The sequence below is a fragment of the Asterias amurensis genome, chromosome 1 (genome assembly GCF_032118995.1).
Source record: "Asterias amurensis chromosome 1, ASM3211899v1".
NCBI lineage: Eukaryota > Metazoa > Echinodermata > Asteroidea > Forcipulatida > Asteriidae > Asterias > Asterias amurensis.
In genome coordinates this window covers 36,333,155-36,354,515 of record NC_092648.1, presented here as the reverse complement: position 1 = coordinate 36,354,515, position 21,361 = coordinate 36,333,155, and the positions used below count along the sequence as shown (strand labels likewise).

The 21,361-nt window shown below is 40.5% G+C and overlaps 1 protein-coding gene across 2 annotated transcripts in view; it reads right to left on the bottom strand.

Annotated features, from left to right (window-relative positions):
* LOC139938556 (serine/threonine-protein kinase D1-like) overlaps positions 1-21,361 on the bottom strand; it is a 78,315-nt gene that overhangs the window by 4,461 nt on the left and 52,493 nt on the right. Inside the window, exons 7-18 of one of the 2 annotated variants that reach the window (XM_071934131.1) lie at positions 19,990-20,143; positions 18,425-18,548; positions 15,908-15,985; positions 14,137-14,416; positions 11,024-11,320; positions 7,680-7,820; positions 7,204-7,310; positions 4,725-4,886; positions 3,616-3,714; positions 2,972-3,132; positions 1,102-1,208; positions 238-323 (exon numbers count right to left, since the gene is read on the bottom strand). In XM_071934131.1, coding sequence (XP_071790232.1) covers positions 238-323; positions 1,102-1,208; positions 2,972-3,132; positions 3,616-3,714; positions 4,725-4,886; positions 7,204-7,310; positions 7,680-7,820; positions 11,024-11,320; positions 14,137-14,416; positions 15,908-15,985; positions 18,425-18,548; positions 19,990-20,143 — 1,796 coding nt within the window. The remainder of the gene's footprint in view (positions 1-237; positions 324-1,101; positions 1,209-2,971; positions 3,133-3,615; positions 3,715-4,724; positions 4,887-7,203; positions 7,311-7,679; positions 7,821-11,023; positions 11,321-14,136; positions 14,417-15,907; positions 15,986-18,424; positions 18,549-19,989; positions 20,144-21,361) is intronic. The other variant, XM_071934139.1, reaches the window with a different exon arrangement.

Below are 21,361 nucleotides of genomic sequence, written 5' to 3'. Positions count from 1 at the left end.
CTTAACCACAAGAACATGAAATCGATGCTCTTAACCACTCGGCCATGACACCCTATGTTTTAGTGTATGCAAACAGGATAAATAGAATGATGTATGGTATGGCAGTTGGAGGTTTTTCCCCTGATATGCTCTTAAAATGGCGGCATTGACCTACTTATTAATTCAGTTATTTCCAGTAGTCGTTTTGCTCATTCTAACAAATATAACTGCCTCCGTGCCAATGATTGTATAACTTACCTGTAGCCAGGGATGTGCCAGTGATTTGTCTGCCGTGTATCGTTTCCGCAGTTTCACCTGCAGTAGATTCTTTATCAAATCAACAGCTGCAAGAAAAACAAAAAAGGATAAAGGAAAGTTTCCCTCATATAACCAAGAATGTAATTTTCCTTTTTCCATTTAACAAGCCCAACTTGCCATTTGTCACTTTTTTACTTTCCAATTTGTGTCAGTAATGCTTCTACTGCAATACATTAAAACAATTGCAAAATCAAGTTTCCAGTTTGATTGGTGATGTGATACAAAAACGCATGTACCGTGGCTAAGGAAGGGCGCTATACGCATTATGCTTATTGCGCCTTTGCCTTGGTACATGCGCTTTTGTTTACCGGTTTACATCACCCCAAACTCGAGTTTCAGGATACTCTCCAAGACTGTGGAGGGCTTTCTGGACAAATTTTTTTGGAGTTTGGGCTACCTCATTTAACTAGCCACCAACCTAATGAGTAAGGTTGTCAAGCATCACTTAATACAAAGCTCATGAGTAACTGTTCAAAATATCTTTCCACCTGACTGCTTTTGTTAAACTAGTATTGACCCTTTGCATGCACGTCACACGCGGCGACTGTGCCACGCTCACCAGTTTGGTGGTCAATATGTTTATGTGTAAACGCCACATCGCCTAAAATGCGCACTTCACTGAATATTACATTGCCCACCAGTATGGCGGTTCAGAGATTATTCTGATGATGACGTCAGATGAATTGGTTCAATACCAGTTTATGTGTGTTATCATTCAGCCTTTGAGAAAGACTCTGCTAGGGTTGAAATGTCAGGCCATTAAACTACTTTTAGCACAACTTTGTTTTGAATCAATCGGCTTACCATCGTCTGAGATTTCATCCCATGGATTGGGTGGAAACATAAAGGCTGCATTGTGGATTTGATCCGTGATCTCTTCATCCTCATTGAAGGGGAAAGTCCCACTTAGGCTGCAACAAATCAATAAAGTCATCACAAATAATGACAGGAAATGTTGTTTTCAAATGAAAATAGCGTTGAAATAGTTGAGGCTATAACCGTATTGAATATGATGTCACCATTCAAATATCTGACCTACAACAAGGCATCTATGCGCGCGTACATGCATGTGCCGTAGAATGCAAACCGGGAATGTTGCGTGCTGCATGCTTTATTGATGGCCACTTTAAAGGAACACGTTGCCTTGGATCGGACGAGTTGGTCTATTAAAAGCGTTTGAAACCGTTTGTTATGAAATGCATATGGTTAGAAAGATGTGTTGAACTATCACGGTCGTCCATTTATGGGAGTCAAAATTTCGACTCTCATAAATGGCCGACCGTGTTAGTCGACAGGGTAAAAAGAAAACCACGCAATTTCAAGGCATATTTGTGTAGATCATTGTATTCTACTTTTACAATATCTTTCTAACCATCAACATTTTACAACAAACGGTTACAGAACGCTTTTCAAAGACCAACTCGACCGATCCAAGGCAACGTGTTCCTTTAATAGCAAAAAAAGGGTTATTCAATACGGTCTATTACCGGTCTATTTATTCTTCACTACTCTAGACAGCTTGAGTTCTATGTTTTGGAAGCATTAATGATTTGATAGATATTTAACAATGCAGAGGGTTATAAGAGAAAAGACAGATTAACATCAATTGAAATAATAAATCATTCAGATGATTTTTGCAAATCTTTTTTCAGGATGAATAGAAGTTGAACTGGAGCTGTCAAGGAAATATTCAAGTATAACAACTGTCATAAAAAGGTATATACAACCAGATCCCCATCAATGATAACAGTAGACATGTAATTATATATATATTTACACCACCCCCAACTCATTTAGAGATAGTCATTACATGGTGTTACCGCAAGCCTTTCCATATCATATTTCCACCATGCAAAGTTTCAAATCCTACTAAGTTTTTTTGTAGGCAAACCAGAGATCCCGAAGAAAACAAATGTGGCATCTATGGAGAGAGCCAAGGAACCGGGCATGACTCTACTCACATAATGGCCTTGGCCGGGTACCAACGCTACATTGGTTGGAGGTGAGCACTTTATCCCACCAATGAAAACCTTTGTTTCAAAAGCTTGATTGTTTTGTTTAAAGGCACAGGACACTATCGGTAATTACTCAAAATAGCTGTTAGCATAAAACTTACTTTGCAACTAGCAATGGAGAGATGTTGATAGTATAAAACATCGTGAGAAACGGCTCCCTCTGAAGCAACATATTTTCGAGAAATAAGTAATTTTCAACGAATTTGATTTCGAGACCTCAGAATTAGATTTTGAGGTCCCGAAATCATGCATCTGAAAGCACACAACTTGGTGTGGCAAGGGTGTTTTTTCTTGCATTATCACTCGCAACTTCAACGACCAATTGAGTTCAAACTCAATATGATATGTAGCAAGAACTGTACACTTTTTCCCAAGTTCTGTGAAAAAAAAGATCCACAGGCAAATCACTCGGGTGGGATTCGAATCTATAGCCTCTGCCTTGCTAGAGTAGATGTTTTACCACTACAGACCACCGAGCTAGCCCGGTGGCTAGAGGCATTATTAACTTGCCATACATGTACCTGACATATGGAAAGGTTTGCGGTAACACCATGTAATGACTATCTCTAAATATGTTGGGGTGGTTCTGAAAAGAACCGACGTTTCGATCAGTATGCTCTGATCGTCTTCTGGATAAAAAATAATAAATAAATAAATACCTGACATAGATGATAACACCAACAGACCACATGTCCAAGGAGCGATTGTATCCTTTACTACGCAGCACTTCGGGGGCAAGGTAAGCTGGCGTGCCTACAACGGAACGCCGGAATGACTTCTCACCAATGATCCGAGCAAACCCAAAATCACAAAGTTTCACCTACGGGAAAAGAACCAACAAAGATTAAGGTTGTTCAGTGGTTTTCCTTTCTTCAGACGTTCAGAAAAGCATGAGATAACATGTGTTTCTCACATCTTACGTCTTCTGACGGATGACTAGATCAGGATAGTCGAAACATTGAGACAAATTAAGAACTCACTCCGCAGCAGAAGTTCTTTTCCTACCACTATGTTTTTATTGGGGAGACTGTTTTTTTTTTTTGCTTAACAGACAGATTTTAAGCAACATTTTCAGTTTAAGCAGCTCTATTAAATTGGGTCAAAGGAAGTCATGGACTCTACGTATTCAACACAATAAACCGTTATCATGGTGCCGCCATGTTGATTTTCTTCAATCTTAACCAATGTAACCAGACTGAGGCTTGAAGAAAAAGAAGCCTGGTTCCCTTTTCAGTGCAATGAATATTAGCATACATTACTGTTACTGGATACAGGGAACGTGACCACGATGGCGGCAACTCACCTGTGGGAAATCTCCCTCTGATGAAAGAAGAACATTTTCTGGTTTAAGGTCACAGTGGACAACATTTTTTATGTGAAGGTATTTCAGTGCAATCAAGATCTGTACAAGAAAAATACAAAAAACAAGAACATTCAAAACTATGCTATACTGACAATTATTTATATCAACTTAGTGGTGAAAGGAAACTTGACAAGAGCGGGATTTGAACCTGTGACCAAACTCTGAATCAACCTTTGTTATTTGCCCAATGAACAGAAGCTGATTTCACAAAACGCTAGGATTAATCTTGAGTTAGGACAAGCATGGAGGAAGGAAGAGAAGGAGCTTGACTGACACGCAAAACCGCGGAGTAACAAAAGAATACCCTGACAATGCCCCTGTCTGACCAGTGGAAAAAGATAGGAGACCTCCAGCTGGACGGCCGATTAACGAGCAGGATTAGATCTCTTTGTACAGAAGGTGTGGAACCGCCAGACTGCACCGCGTTGCCTTCGTGTAAAGTTGAATTATTGGAGACAAGCATTGTGAATATACACGTTTTCATTTACCGTTTGTGGTGTTTCACGGAAATATCATGGCATATTTTTACATTTTTTGTGACTTTCCTGGTGGTTGGTATTCAATTGTGTTTTTCGATTTGGTGAGCAAATTGTACACAATTTTTATCAGGTCTCAAAAAAGTTGTTTTTTCTTTATTATATCCATACGACATACGACACCATATTTGAGTGAAGAACCAAGTGCGCACGCGTAAACTCACATACGCCAGGTCGCCCATTGTCTGTATAAGGTATGTGGGTGATTACGAGGTGTCGTTAAACAGCCGCGGTATCACGGGCTCGACTTTTGAAGTCCCTTCGTTCAAGCTCCTTCTCTTCCTTCCTCCATGGGACAAGTAACTCGGATGGGTTCAATGCATCCTAATGTCTTCGAATACGGAACTGAATTAGTCCTAAGTCTTAAGATTAATCCTAAACGGCAGGGCACTTAAAGCACAATAAAACGATTCTTAAATGCCCTATATAAGAACTGTATGTAGTTATTATTATTATTATTATTTATAACCTAGATACAAACAATTACAAGATAACCCAACTTCTTGGGCTCACCTGGGAGATAAGGAATCTTGTAACTCGTTCGTCTAGTCTTCCATTAACGCTGGATAGAATCATTTCTAACATGTCTCCTTTTAGCTTCTCCATGACGACAAAGACACGCTCTGGAGTCTCAAACATTCTCTCCAGGTTGACTACGCCTGGATGCCGTACTTTCTACAGAGAGAAGAGAGTCAAAAAAGGCATAGAATTAAGCCCCGATTCATAACTCCCTACGAATTCAAATGCAAAGTTAGATTGGACATAATAATAATAATAATAATAATAATAATAATAATAATAAGACTTGTAATGCGCACTTATCCACCCTGCTGGGTGTTCAAGGCGCAGTAAAACCAAAACAAAACAAAACAAACAAAAAACACAACACAAAGAAAAACAGACACAACAAAATTAGTCATTGAAAACCTGTGACATAAGATAAGTTTTGAGAAGAGACTTGAATTTTGCGGTACAAAGACAAGATCGAAGATAAAGTGGTAGAGAGTTCCAGATGCATGGCGCGGCTACAGAAAAAGACCTGTCACCCCATGAGTGTCGAGACTTGGGTTCAATGAGGAGAAGCATGGAACTTGATCGAAGATTCCTTGATGGAGTGTAAACTTGAAGCAGTTCAGAAATATAGTGGGGAGCCTTGCCATTTAGAGCTTTGTGGACAATGAGCATCAGCTTGAAGATGATTCGTTGAGAGATAGGGAGCCAGTGTAGTTGTTTCAGAATGGGGGTGATAGAACAGGATGTCCTAGACAGTGTAATGCGAGCAGCAGTATTTTGGAGCCGTTGAAGTCGGGAAATCTGGTTATTAGGAAGACTGTAGAGAAGAGCATTGCCGTTGTCAAGACGAGAAGTAACAAATGCGTGAATGACCTTTTCAGTGGCACTTTTGTCCAAGTACTTGCGAATCTTACCTATATTCCTGATGTGATATGATGATAAACGAACAATGTTGTTGATGTGTGGCTGAAGTGTCATCGATGAATCAAAAATAACCCCTAAGTTCCGAGCTTTCAGCGAGGGAGCTATCCGAGCATCACCGATGGAGATGTATGGCACTGAAACCTTAGTTAACTGTTGACGTGACCCAAATAAAAGGAACTCTGTCTTATCATCATTTAACTTCAGGAAGTTTTGTTGTGTCCAACGTCGAATCTCTTGGATGCATTTCTCAAGTCTTGCAATAGATGAATTGGCGTTTTCTTGAGAAGATTTAAACGTGATGTATAGCTGAGTGTCGTCTGCGTACACATGGTAATTCAGATTAAATTTGAGGATGATGTCACGAATCGGTAAAGTGTACAGCGTAAACCACTACGGGCCGAGTACCGACCCCTGTGGCACAGAGTAGTTCAAAACAACAGGGTCGGATATCGCAGTGCCAATACATACATGCTGAGTTCTGTTGTGGAGATACGATTTGCACCATGCTAGGGCTGTGTCCTCTATGCCAAGGTGATTCTGGAGCCGAGAGAGAAGGATGTTATGATCAACAGTGTCAAAAGCAGCACTCAAGTCTAGCAGGACTAGTGCTGTAAGGTTACCATTGTCCATAGAAGAGAGAATATCGTTACTCACACGGACTAGTGCAGCCTCGGTCCCATGGAAAGGCTTGTATGCTGACTGGAACACGTCGGACAGGTTGAAAGTATGAATGTGATCAGAAATACGTGATGACACTACTCGTTCAATGACTTTTCCAAGATATTTTAAGTTTGCAACCGGTTTGTAGTTTTTGAATATCTCCTTGTCCAGGTTTGGTTTCTTGATGAGCGGCCTGATGTAGGAAACTTTGAGGCTATCAGGGAAACAACTGGAACTGAGAGATTCGTTTACAAGCTTAGTGATGTAGGGTACAAATATATCAATGTTTTGCTTTATCATGGATGTTGATACTGGATCCAGCTCACAGGATTTTGAAGGAGATTTCATAATAACCCTTTGAATCTCAGCAACAGTGGCAGGCTCAAACACAGATAGTCTACACTCTGGTTGAAGATGTGGCAATGCCTGCGGGACGTTGTAGCAGCGAATATAAACGATGTGACCTATGTTTACATTCAAATCGCCCTCTGTTGACAAAACACTGTTTACGTCATGTTTCGCCGGGCAAGCAGACGCGTAGTCATGGTAAGATTGCATACACTTTCTAGCTGGCTGCCAAAACACATAGGTTTTGCCCGGTGGTATGCACGCGAATCATGTTATGGTTTTCGAGTGACGACGTCAGAGGTCACATCGTCTATGTTTCGCAGTAGTTGAGAACAAGTCATCTGATGCAAATCTCACAGAGGTAAACAGGGAAAGAAACCACTGAGCCAACCTGATCCCCAACCTGATGTACTTTTCATTGATATAAAAGATTTGACTGTCCAAAACTATATCACACATTTTTCGCCTTTGCATTTGCATTCGGGAGCCAAGCATTACAGTGTAGTCGAAATACAATTTGCTCAGATTCCTTGGATTACAAACTTACATGTAGGATGGAGACTTCATTCTTGAGTTGTGTTTCTTGTTTTGTAGGAAAGCGTAACTTGTCAATCACCTTGATTGCAACTTGTCTGGCTGAGGTACGATGGACACCTGTCACACAAAACAATGTTGCAAAATAATAACACATAAAAAAATAAATACAAGTAAATTTCATACAATTACAGCCTGAAGTAGGATTTGAAACTTTGCATGGTGGAAATACGATATGGAAAGGTTTGCGGTAACACCATGTAATGACTATCTCTAAATGAGTTGGGGTGGTTCGGGAAATGAACCGTTGGTTTCAGCTCGATGTTTCGATCAGTATGCTCTGATCGTCTTCTGAAGAAAGCTGGACTCTGATGTTGCAGTCTTGTAGTGGTAGGTTCGCTCTGCTTTGTCTTATAAAAGTATGGCTGCTTTGAAATCCCATCAGGTGTAATAAAGCTGTGTTTTATTAATTGATCAAGTCCAACCTACCTCCATAGACGATGCCAAACTGACCGGACCCCAAGATCTCATCTGGGAAGATCTGGTAGTATTGACTGATGTCATTCTTCTCTTGCTTCACCGTCTCGTCCAAGATGTTATGATCTCCGTTCTCGTTCGTTGCACTTGAACCTGTCCACAATGTCCACAAAAATGTTCCCGTACAACATTAGTATTTGTGTTTTATTACATAAATTTAGAGGAAACAAAGAAATTCTGTATGAATTTTTCACCAGACTTGAAAAAATCCAATAAAAAACAATAGCTCAAGGAGGCATTACTTTTCCACGTGAAGAAGAAGTCATATCAAATGGGATGCTTTGAACAATGAGGGCGCTTTTCGTAAACCTGGACTTAGGCTCCAGTTGATTTTAAGTTGGGTAAAACTATGAAAAATGTACATTGCTCCAAAATTAAATGTAGATGAAGGAGCTCAAGTCAGAGCCAGAGCCAGAGCCTAACCAGACCCAAACATCAAGCCAGAGCTTAACCAAAGCCAAAGCTAGAGGGCTATAGGCCGACCATAAGCCACAGCCCATGCCAAAAGCAGCCTCCAATCCAGAGCCTAACCAGACCCAGACCTCAAGCCAGAGCCTAACCAAGCTCAGGCTAGAGCCAAACCCAAGAGCCTAGCCAGAGCCAAACCAGAGTCTAACTAGGACCCAAGCCAGAGCTCAGGTCAGAGCCAGAACCCAAGCCAGCACCAGACCCTAAGCCAGAGCCAGACTCAAGCACATTGCAAGTCGAGGTTAAGGAAAGGCCCTAGGAAGCAGCAGGCATATCAGATAAATAACGATTGTTTACAGAGTTCTGAGCTACAAGAAACAATGGATTTACCTGATACGTGTAAGTATGCTGCCCCCTAGCGTCCCAAAAGTCTCCCAATCATTGCAGTTCCTTATTACTAAATTTCTTTTATTCAAGCTTCCCTTAACTAATTTCAGTTATTTTTTTTTCTACACTTGACCACCCCCCCCAACTAAAAATGCTAATCACAAAAACACAGGCTCAGCATGTGTATATCACAACTTCAACTCTGACATGTGCCTTTATGCAATTTTGTTTTCCAAACATGTGCGACTATTATCTACACTTCTCCCAAATTTTTAGAACATTACAGTTTGGTGAAAGTAGTAAACTAAATTACTGGAAAATTAGTGCTTATTAAAGCTTGTATTAGTCTTTGAGAAATGTGTTAATGAGTGTTAATTGTGGTGGAATTGTCAGTTTTGCAAACTAAAATAGATGAATTAGTGAGTGATGATCGTTAGTTAAAAGCATTACCTAAAAGCAAGTGGTTTGCATTTAGTGTCATTAAAAAAGTTTAAATGTTATTATTCATGTTGTTTGACACAATTGATGCAATATTAGATCAGTCTCAGATGACAGTTTTCTCTCTTTTCTTTTAAAAATATTTATGACCGATAATAATGATAAATGAACCAATTCTAACTGAATCTCCTAAAATGTTTTAGAACAGAAAACTTCCTACAAAGCCTAGTCTTGCCTTTTCTCTGCTCAAACTAAATGTATTACATATTTTTACGTCGAAAATAAATGACTAAACTCTAGAGAGATTCCGGACCACAATCACCAATTCTGATTGCTAGTATGTTAACGACTTACATTGAGCTACAAAACTACAACGTCAAGAGCTATAAAGTGAACACTAAACAAATATAATTGTGAACATCGCTACATGTACATCTAATAAATAAAGCATTAAGAATGGAACAACATTGGTTTATGACAAAGAACGTTCTATCCGATTTTCCCTGGTCATTTCATTGTTTGGAAGTTAGTAAGTGACATCATGTTTCTTTGGCAAGAGGCAATGAACAAGCTCTAAAATCACATTTCCGACAATGTTTAAACATCTGTCCAAGTTGAATTGATAACAGACCACATCAAGTTTTACCAAAAAAGATACATTATTTTGATAAGGATTCTTTCTGCCCCTCCCCCCCCCCCCACACACACACACAAAATCTTGTTCACTCCCCTACATGGACAATCAGAATGTAAACAGAAAAAGGCAGTGGAGGGGTTGGCTCCGCCCATCATATGGGCAAGCTTTTTTAAATGTGTGCATAAAAAGGGGCATCGTATTTATAAATTAATGCAATTGAACAAGAATTCTATGTTAATATGTATGTGCACACAGCCAAGTTCAAGCTGCTTCACGAGCACTGCTGCTCATTCAGGCATGTTAATGAGCTACATAAAACTGAGGCAATGACAAATAATGGGAAAGCTTTGTATTTAAAGAAACGGCATTGACGTGTGGCAGAAGCATGCGTGAGTGTTAAATGAGCTCAGTTTCTACTTAACAAGCTGCACTTTCATTACGACACAATCAATTCAAAAACGTCAAAACTGTTAGGGTTGTAACTAAGCAAAAATAATTAGGCCAACTATAAGTGAATTCTGTCTTAAGCCAGTGGACACTATTGGTAATTACTCAAAATAATTATTAGCATATAACCTCACTTGGTAAAGAGTAATGGGGAGAGGTTGATAGTATAAAACATTGTGAGAAACGGCTACCTCTGAAGTGACATAGTTTCCAAGAAAGAAGTAATTTTCCACGAATTTGATTGCGAGACCTCAGATTTAGAATTTGAGGTCTCGAAATCAAGCATCTGAAAGCCCACAACTTCGTGAGACAAGGGTGGTTTTTTCTCTCATTCATATCTCGCAACTTTGACACCCAATTGAGCTCAAATTTTCACAGATTTGTTATTTAATGCATATGTTGATATACATAAAGTAAGAAGACTGGTCTTTGACAATTACCAATAGTGTCCAGAGTCTTTTAAGCTACAGCTGTAAAAGCATATATCATATTAATTCACTCTGGGATATATCTGACGCTCTAATTTGACAAAACACTAGTTTAAAGCAGAAAATATGAGAACTTAACTCATCCACGCAACTGTAGGTGGTAATGATTTGCTAAATACGCTTTGACCTGAAGATCACACACAACATGTAACTATCTTAGGAATGGTTGTTAGAGTGAGTTTGCCAACAACAGTAAGACCATTAAGGCAAACAGCTACAGTGTTAAAATCTTCTCAAGACAAAAAAAAATAACAAACATATCATGACTTGATTAAAAGACAGCGTCGTCTGTTAATTGGGGTTAGGGTGTGGCGGTTAGAGCAGCTTGCTGTATAAATGAGTAAGCTGTGATATGAAGACAGTGACAGCAGCATTGTGACTGTGTTAGTTGGCTAGTGGTGAGGGGGATAGGGAGGGGGGTCAGAGAGGGAGACGGTAGTGATGTGTGAAAGAGGAAGAAGGAAGAAGAGTACGAGGATGAGTTTATGTACCAACTGTTGTATAGCTCCCTTGGCTCGTCCTCGGCGTGTACCCCTTCTGTTGGTATTTCTCCATCGGCTTCGTTCCAGAGGTTACCCGGGGCGGCTTTTGCGCACCAGCTGCCCCCGGCGATTCGACAGGGGGGGACAACTGCATGACCATGTAGCGGTGACCCATGGATTGGCTCTTGTGTGGGGCGCCGGACATGTAAGGCACGTTGCGAGGAATGGACGAGGAAGATGAGGAACGATGGGGGTGATGGGTGTAGCAATGTGGGGACCGGTTGTTGCACTCAGATGATGGCTCCACTATGACGGCAAGAGTAGTCGGGTGTCAATTGGGCGTCATTGGGCGTCAGGAGTGTACAAGGGAGATTAGGGAGAGGGTAAGGAGAGGGGAAGAGTAGGCATATGGAAAAGAAGATGAGGGTGGATATCACTGGTGTCAAAATATTGATGAGAACTCACCATCTCCTAAGTTACACTGCAGCTAATTCCGCACAATTCAACTTAATTCTCTTATCTGTTTCAGAAGCATGACAATTTACCATCATCATTCATAAGTAACTGCCCTCGTTTTAAAAATTAGACGTGGATACTTAAAATCAGCAAAAAGGCAGAAAGACGATTTCTACACCAAAACATCTTTACAACTTATGTTTCATTTAAAAGTCAAAATATGGACAGAGGCATTCATCATTTAGATGAATAATTTTTTGTGGACAAATCTGGGTTTAGCACGGTTCATTTTGTGCGAACTTCTCATTTAAGTCAGTGTAACTCAGTTAATGGTATGTGTTACCACAATGCCATCGTCCTCAAGAAACCTGCTCTCAACCAAAATAACTTAAAACTCACCTTGACCTTCACGTACAGTAATAAACCAATCAGCATTTTCTATATCATTCCACAAGTTAAAATAAATAAATAAATACATACATACATACATACATAAATAAATCAATAAATCAATAAATCAATAAATCATTCAAAAAGACCCGCAAACAATAAGTGTTGTGATGACTGAGCGCAACTGGGTGATCGCAAAAACTAAAAACTTAAAGTAAAAAATAATGCCATTAATAAAAAATAGAGTTGCCAACAGTGAAAAATCAAGAGAAAAAAAGTAATGAGAAAGAAAGAAAAGAAGAATTATACCCATCCAGAGCTAGATTTTTTTACTTCATGCAAAATTAAGAAAAAAAGATTGAAAAAGTAATAACAACTTGTTTGGCTGCAGTAGGTTAAGTGGATGTAAACATCCTTTGTTTGTTTTTTGTTGTACATGTACATTGGAAGTGAGAACAGACCATTTGTTGACGCCCCAGAAATCTGGTTAGAAATTAAACTTATTCAATCAAACATGTTAATATTATGCTCTACTTACATGTAGTGGTAACTTTTTGTACCTGGGGTTGAACAAAGAACAATTGACTAGAGCTGGATTTGAACCAACGACCTCCAGATTAAGCTAATAAAGCAATGCTGGTTTCATCATAGCGTCATCAAACGCCTATCAGTAATTTGTGATGGAATGTTTTTGGTAAGTTTTAATTTAGTATCGTGCACATTTTCTTTCGTTTCAAAAAAGGCGTCCCTAATCTAAGCCAGTCTCAATTACAGCAGGAATGAGTTATTAATGTGTTAAAAAATGTCAAATTTAGGTTTTTATATTAATTTGGCTCCAAAATTTAAGCTGTTACAAAATGCAGCTAAACATCAAATTAATTTGTCAGTGTGATAAAATAGACTTGTTCATGCACTCTCTACTTCAAGCCAGATGCTTCCCTTTTGCAAGGTAGTGTTCCCCTTAATTAAGGGCACCTCAAGTCTAAGCTTCTATTTGAACATTTTAAGGGGCAACAGACTAGGGCCATGGGGGCAATTGCCTCTGTGACCCCCGTGAAAAACCAGGCCTTGTAAACTACTCGTAATCTTTTTCAAGTAAATTTATTCTATAAGAGATGTTAAACTTGCATCGGGGATGAAGAATATTAATTTTGGTTTTTACCCAAGTACTCAGTACTTTCCCGAGTCCTGTGAAAAAATATCACAGGGATTCGAACCTACGACCCTTGCAATTCTAGAGCAGTGTCTTACCAACTAGACTACCGAGGTTGCCCGGTAGCTAGAGGCAGTTCGAATCGTATGTTTTGGCAGCAGGTACCGCAACGATATAAGAGATGTTAAATTTGCATTGGGATAAAGAATATTAATTTTGGTTTTTACCCATACACCGATGTGTGTAAGCACTTTATATACAGTGCTAACGCACATCAGTGTATGGGTAAAAACCAAAAGTAAAACTTATTCTAGTTTTTAATGCAGTGGATGTAGAACAATTATTTTATGCTATCGTCTACCCGGCCGGAAAAAGAAAAAAAAAAAAACCCAGACCCCCAAAAATAAAAAAATAAAAGAAAAATAACACTGAGCAGCCCTTTATGCATTCTTAGAAAAAAACCTCTAACATGTTCATCTTTTGAGTATTGTTTAACTCATACAGCATTAGTTTAGACCAACCATTTCATTTCGTTTGCAGACAGAAAATAAGTTGATTTTCCATCAAATGTTTTCACCGGGACCAACATTGTTTAAGAACTCACAGGCAAAATTCTTATCAATAAAAGTTACCATGGCTTTGAAGTCTCGCAAGTATAGATTGGATTCTAAAGCATTATGCAGAAAGCTTTTATAGGCAGTGGACACTATTGGTAATTACTCAAAATAATTATTACCTTACTGGTAACAAGTAATGGGGAGAGGTTGGTAGTATAAAGCAGTGTGAGAAACAGCTCCCTCTGAAGTGACGTAGTTTTTGAGAAAAGTAATTTTCCACGAACTTGATTTCCAGACCTCAGCACTAGATTTTGAGGTCTCGAAATAAAGCATCTGAAAGCACACAACCTCATGTGACAAGGGTGTCTTTTCTTTCATAGTTATCTCACAACTCCGACAACCAATCGAGCTCAAATTTACACAGATTTGTTAAAATACACCAAGTGAGAAGACTAGTCTTTGACAACTACCAATAGTGTTCAGTGTCTTTAAAATGAATTTTGACAGCATTGTAGAGACTTTGCTCCTGGTAATGAGGTACATGTAGGAGGGAAGGCAGGACTTACTCGGGCTAGAGCTACTGGTGACACTCGTTGTACTCTGCTGAGGGGTAACAGGCATCAGAGCTTGCCGGATCTTCTTCTCCCAGATCTTGGCGACCTCTGTCCCGATCCCACTCTCTGTCGGAGACTCTTCCCCATCCACAGTTAACGTCGCCATGGTGACCTCTTTCTTCTCGCCAACTAGGTAGGTGGTCCGCGCTGTCTGGACCTCAAAGCAGTGCATGGACTTCTCGTCATCACTGGCGACCGTCTTAACAGCAAGGATCTCAGAAAGGGGGATTTCCTAGTTGGTACAAACGGAGCATTTTAAAGAATTACTGAATGCTACAGATCCTTTGCAGACAAAAACACAGGCGTGATATTTGGTTCTTGGCAAAAAGTACGAACAGGGCTGATCTAAATGTAATCATGGTGTAAGCCTGAAAAAAACTTTCCAGGCTCTTTAGTTTTATCTGAATATCCCAAGCGCAAACAAAAATATAAAAATCAGACAAAAGTAGGAAGTATATCATGCCTAAACATATTAAAAGAGGTGTAAACTTTAAATTGAGATTACAGAGTCTAAAGATTCCTGTGTGTGAGTGAATTAGGCTGTTTTCAAATTAACGACTTTGGATGTGGAAACAAAGCAAAGGCTTTCAAATCGTTCCAAAATATGTCCGGAGGCCACCAACAGTATGGAAGACCGGGCCTCCATTTTACAAAGCGCCAAGATTCACATCAGCTACAGAATTATCACCATGGCGATTGTGCGACGCATTTTGAGACGATTCTTACAATTTTGTGAAAATTATCCCTTCCACTCTCAAGACTGGGCCTACATGTACTTTCCTACGAGCTGCATTATCACAAAAAGTATTTGAGCACAACCAAATGATGCTTACCAGAACAAAGGAAGAAACCAAATAACCATGTTGCACGCACCATGTTAAAGGCACTGGACACTATTGGTAATTACTCAAAATAATTGTCAGCATAAAAACTTACTTGGTAACAGGCAATGGAGAGCTGTTGATAGTATAAAACATTGTGAGAAACGTTGTTTTTCGAGAAAGTTTTTCGAGAAAGAAGTATATTTCCACGAAAAATATTTGAATTTGATTTTGAGACCTCAGAATTAGATTTTGAAGTCGCGAAATCAAGCATCTCCGTGTGACAAGGGTGTTTTTTCTTCCATTATCATCTCGCAACTTCGACGACCAATTGAGATCAAATTTTCACAGGTTTGTTATTTTGTTAAAGGCAGTGGACACTATTGGTAATTGTCAAACACTAGCCTTCACAGTTGGTGTATCTCAACATATGCATAAAATAACTAAACTGTGAAAATTTGAGCCCAATCGGTCATCAAAGTTGCGAGATAATAATGAAAGAAGAAAACACCCTAGTCACACGAAGTTGTGTGCGTTTAGATGGTTGATTTCGAGACCTCTCGAAATCGAATTCGTGGAAAATTACTTCTATCTCGAAAACTACTCCACTTCAGAGGGAGCCGTTTCTCACAATGTTTTATACTGCCAACCTCTCCCCATTACTCTTTACCAAGTGAGGTTTAATGTTAATAATTATTTTGAGTAATTACCAATAGTGTCCACTGCCTTTAAGATACATGTACACCAAGTGAGAAGACTGGTCTTCGACAATTATCAAAGGTGTCCGGTGTCTGTAAGCAAAATTGTCTGCTTAAGCAGCTCTATGAAATTTTGCCCTTGACAGTGCAAGGAGTATAAATTATCAGTAACCTAAGGAGTACATAATCCTAAATGGTACTAACCTTATAATACCTGGTACTACTATCACTCTGATACAAAGTGATAGACTTGGTATCTATTCTCCAGAAATGCCGCTTACGCTGCAAGAATAACAAAGGCAAAGGCATAATAATCATAATAATACACAAGTCTTATATTGTAAGTTATCACACAAGCGCGAGTGGAATACCAAAAAATATAGTGCTTCTGCGTCCCATACGCAGACGCACTATATTTTCCATATTTCCACGAGCGCGTGTGATAACATATTTATCTTCAAGCAAACTTGGCGCTTGACATAGAACACACAAGATGCAGGTAGTGATATTAGCCGTGCAATATTAAACAAATATTGACTGCTTCGAGTGCTATGGTTAAAACTATGACTCCCGAGGTGATCCCCGGAGCGTTCTATTTTCCCGAGGCGAAGCTGAGGGAAAATAGAACGCTTCGGGGATCACCGAGGGAGTCATAGTTTTTTAACCATTGCACGAGTAAAAGCAGTCAATATTTGTTTTATAACACCCCAAACATTTCTAAATACTGTACTATTATTATTAAGTTACAGACCTGAATGCTACACTCCACGGACGACGCGAATACAGATTGCAAACACTTTTACTGTGCTGCATGTAGTGTCGTGCAATCCGAAATGGTTACAGACTGTTAATTTATCATCCTCGTACACGCAACTGACGTCTGGGTACTGCACACCGTGTGCTAGTCTTCGGACTAGCGCACGGCAAACCGACGCACTACCACAAGGCCGTCGTCTAGCAAAACTAAGACATGTCATGTGACGCGCTCTAAACCAATGAACAGGCAGAATACTTGTAAGGGGTGTTATTAAGGGTTTTATCACCACTCCAGTCTGAGAATCTGATTAAGGGAATCAATGTGTGATGAAGAGGTTTTCAACTAGTGGTTTAAACCCAACGAGGCCTGGTTCTTGATAATTTTACTGAGACGAAATCGAGGTAAATTATCAAGAACCAGGCCTTGGCGGGTTTAAACCCGCGTGTAATTCCAGGCCTGTGCATGCCTCTCAGTGTTTTGGTAGAAACCCTGGGTAGGACCATGCTGTACTTGAATCTCCCCCTCCCCCCAAGACCCAAGACCAAAGCAACAGAGACAATGGCCTGCGTGTGATTCCAGGCCTTTGCATGCCTCTCAGTGTTTGGTAGTAACCCTGGGTAGGACCATGCTGTACTTGAATCTCCCCCTCCCCCCAAGACCAAGATCAAAGCAACAGAGGCAATGGCATCCGTGTAATTCCAGGCCTGTGCTTGGTAGAAACCCTGGGTAGAACCATGCTGTACTTGAATCTCCCCCTCCCCCCAAGACCAAGATCAAAGCAACAGAGGCAATGGCATCCGTGTAATTCCAGGCCTGTGCTTGGTAGAAACCCTGGGTAAGACCATGCTGTACTTGAATCTCCCCCTCCCCCCAAGACCCAAGACCAAAGCAACAGAGACAATGGCCTGCGTGTGATTCCAGGCCTTTGCGTGCCTCTCAGTGTTTGGTAGAAACCCTGGGTAGGACCATGCTGTACTTGAATCTCCCCCTCCCCCCAAGACCCAAGACCAAAGCAACAGAGACAATGGCCTGCGTGTGATTCCAGGCCTTTGCATGCCTCTCAGTGTTTGGTAGAAACCCTGGGTAGAACCATGCTGTACTTGAATCTCCCCCTCCCCCCAAGACCAAGATCAAAGCAACAGAGGCAATGGCATCCGTGTAATTCCAGGCCTGTGCTTGGTAGAAACCCTGGGTAGAACCATGCTGTACTTGAATCTCCCCCTCCCCCCAAGACCCAAGACCAAAGCAACAGAGGCAATGGCCTGCGTGTGATTCCAGGCCTGTGCATGCCTCTCAGTGTTTGGTAGAAACCCTGGGTAGGACCATGCTGTACTTAAATCTCCCCCTCCCCCCAAGACCAAGATCAAGACCAAAGCAACAGAGGCAATGGACTGCGTGTGATTCCAGGCCTCTGCATGCCTCTCAGTGTTTGGTAGAAACCCTGTGTAGGACCATGCTGTACTTGAATCTCCCCCTCCCCCCAAGACCAAGATCAAAGCAACAGAGGCAATGGCATCCGTGTAATTCCAGGCCTGTGCTTGGTAGAAACCCTGGGTAGAACCATGCTGTACTTGAATCTCCCCCTCCCCCCAAGACCCAAGACCAAAGCAACAGAGGCAATGGACTGCGTGTGATTCCAGGCCTCTGCATGCCTCTCAGTGTTTGGTAGAAACCCTGTGTAGGACCATGCTGTACTTGAATCTCCCCCTCCCCCCAAGACCAAGATCAAAGCAACAGAGGCAATGGCATCCGTGTAATTCCAGGCCTGTGCTTGGTAGAAACCCTGGGTAGAACCATGCTGTACTTGAATCTCCCCCTCCCCCCAAGACCCAAGACCAAAGCAACAGAGACAATGGCCTGCGTGTGATTCCAGGCCTGTGCATGCCTCTCAGTGTTTGGTAGAAACCCTGGGTAGAACCATGCTGTCCTTGAATCTCCCCCAAAAAACAATTGATAAATCTTACCATACTATCTTTATCTGTACAATGGACCATCCATCCTTCCTTCAAGACCTGTGAGCTTCTCCTCTTGGTGTGTTTGACGGACTGAACGATACGCATCAGTGGAATGTTATTACTCTGTACAGGGCTGTCAAAGAATCCAATCAAAGAGAGTTATTCACCATTTATGCCCACTCATTATCAAAGCAGGATTTCAAGTTAAAGACACTGTACACCTTTGGTAGTTGTCAAAGACCAGTCTTCTCACAACATAACAAATCTGTGAAAATTTGAGATCAATTGGCCATCGAAGTTGCGCGATAATAATGAAAGAAAAAACACCCTTGTCACATGAAGTTGTGTGCTTTTAGATGCTTGATTTCGAGACCTCAAAATCTAATTCTGAGGTTTCGAAATTAAATTCGTAGAAAATGGCTTCTTTCTTGAAAACTACTTTACTTCAGAGGGAGCTGTTTCTCACAATGTTTTATACTATCAACAGCTCCCCATAACTTGTTACCAAGTAAGGTTTTGTGCTAATAATTATTTTGAGTAATTACCAATAGTGTCTACTGCCTTTAAAGGCAATAATTCCCAAAGGTAATAACTTCAAAAATTAATGACCATTAACTTACTTGGTGAAGAGCACTGGAGAGCTGTTGATGTTAGTTAACATTTGAAAAAAATTAAATCCTTTGAAGTGAAGAAGTTTTAGAGAAAGGGATAATTTTTCATAACAAAATTTGAATCTGAGATGAGTTTTCATGCCTCTCTCAGACATCTGAAAGCACACAATTCTGGTCCAGTAAACATTTTGGGCTACAAGTCATGTGGTCTTGTGAATCCCCCCCCCCAATATTTTTTTATTCATAACAGTTTTAAATTTTTGCATTAGGGATAAAGAATATAATTTGGTCTACAATACCCTTTACACAGATGTGTATTGCCTGTACATTTTTTGTCCACAGAACTCAGAAAAAGTATACAGCGGTTTATACACAGTGTATGAAGCAACTTCTACTAACAATTTGGAGGCAACCAACTGCGATGCATGCTACATGATCACTTTGGGAGCACATGAGTTATTTTTTCAAACAATGTCTTTAGGTCTTCTCTTCCCCAGGAATAATATGTGAACATTGAAATATGAGTAGTCCATATTGACAATGACATCACCGTTCAAATATCTGCCCTACAACATGGCGTCTGTGCGCTTGTGTGTAAAAATCAACCCGGGAATGCTGCGTGATGCGTGCTTCATTAATGTACACGTTTTGACGCGCATATGATTTGCCCAACAAGATGGGGACTTTCAAAGCAAAAAAGGGGTTATTCATTATGGTCTACTTGTACAGATTCTCTTTTTTAGGATTGCCTGGAACTGGTTGCCTGTAAAATGCGTCGTGTGACATGACCTTTAAGGTAAAACCAAGTAAGGCCGTTCCCAAAACAGCAACGTTGGCTACAGCTACGGCTAGATCGCGCACTTCTGTCTATTCTTCAACGCTGGCAGACGCGCTGATCTAGCCGTAGCTGTAGCCGAAATACCGTTTCAGACACGGCCTTATATTATTTGAAAACATCCGAACCTGAGTGGGTTATCCGGACCAGGGGGGCTGTCAGCCTCGGCTCCGACATCTTCATCCGGATTGTCTCCTAGACTGTCTCGATTTGAAGATGTATCGTTGTCTTCAGGTTCGTTCTCATCGCTCTCATTCAGCTTCTCCTGGTCTTCCCTCTCACCTGAGTAAGAATTTACAACATCAATTATCAAGGATTTAATATACATGTTAAATTTGCATTGGGGATACAGAATATTCATTTGGGTTTTACCCATACACACCAATGTGTTTTAGCACTGTATACTCAGTACTTTCCTGAGTTCTGTGGAACACAGAATTGCAAAGACCGTGAGTTTGAATCCCACCCGTACAAAATGTACAAAATATTTCATTACACCAGCTGAGTAGGAGAGTTGGAGGAAAACCACAAATAGGCAAAACCCACGTAATTCACTTGCAGGGCTCTGGTCCGAAATGGGATTCCACCCAGGGTCCACGGAGGTGAAATGCTGGGAAAGGAACAGCTAAGCCAACCTGATCTGCTCCCCTTAACTAGTACACAACATTTCTGGTATATTTTGGCGTGCATATGGTGATGTCAGTCTATAATTCAAAAACGTTTGTCATGCTGTCTTTTTTGTTTTTTAAACTGTTTGTAACAAACTTTGGAATTCCCCTAAAAATTCACCCCAGTAAACTTATTGTTTTACTTAACAAGTATCTTCTTAAAGGCAGGGTATACTTTTGGTAATTGTCAAAGTACCAGTATCCTCACATGGTGTATCCCGACATACGAGTATAATAACAAACCTGTGGAAATTTTGACTCAATTGGTCATCTAAGTTGCAAGAAAATACTGAAACAAAAAACACCCTTTTTTGCATACAATTGGGGCTTTCAGATGCTTGAGAATGGCTTCATTCCTGAGGAAGCCTTTGCTTCATGCCTGAAGCCTTTGTCAGCTTCAATTTTTAGGGTTGAAAACTATACTACTTCAAGGGGAGTTGTTTCTCACATTGTTTTTCTTTATCGACAGCTCTTCAGTGCTCAGCACCAAGTAAGCTTATGGTCTTTAACATGTAGAGTAATTACCAAAATTATACCCTGCCTTTAATTAAGAAATATGTCAATTATGAAGAAGAGCTACAACTGCCTAGAGATTCAAAGAAATAAAACTTCCATGCATTTTGTAATGTTCGTAAACGAACCCAGTTACACTTATCACTAAAGAGAAGGGGTTTCCCCTGGTGCTTCTGGCTGTGGCTGCTGATAGAGCCACAGCATGAGCCGCAGCACCTTGTAAAACCCTTGCAGCATGTCGTGGCCAAGCGGTTATGAACATTTGACTCAAGCTCTGGTGTTTCTGATTAACAGAATGTGGGTTTGAGTCCTAAGCATG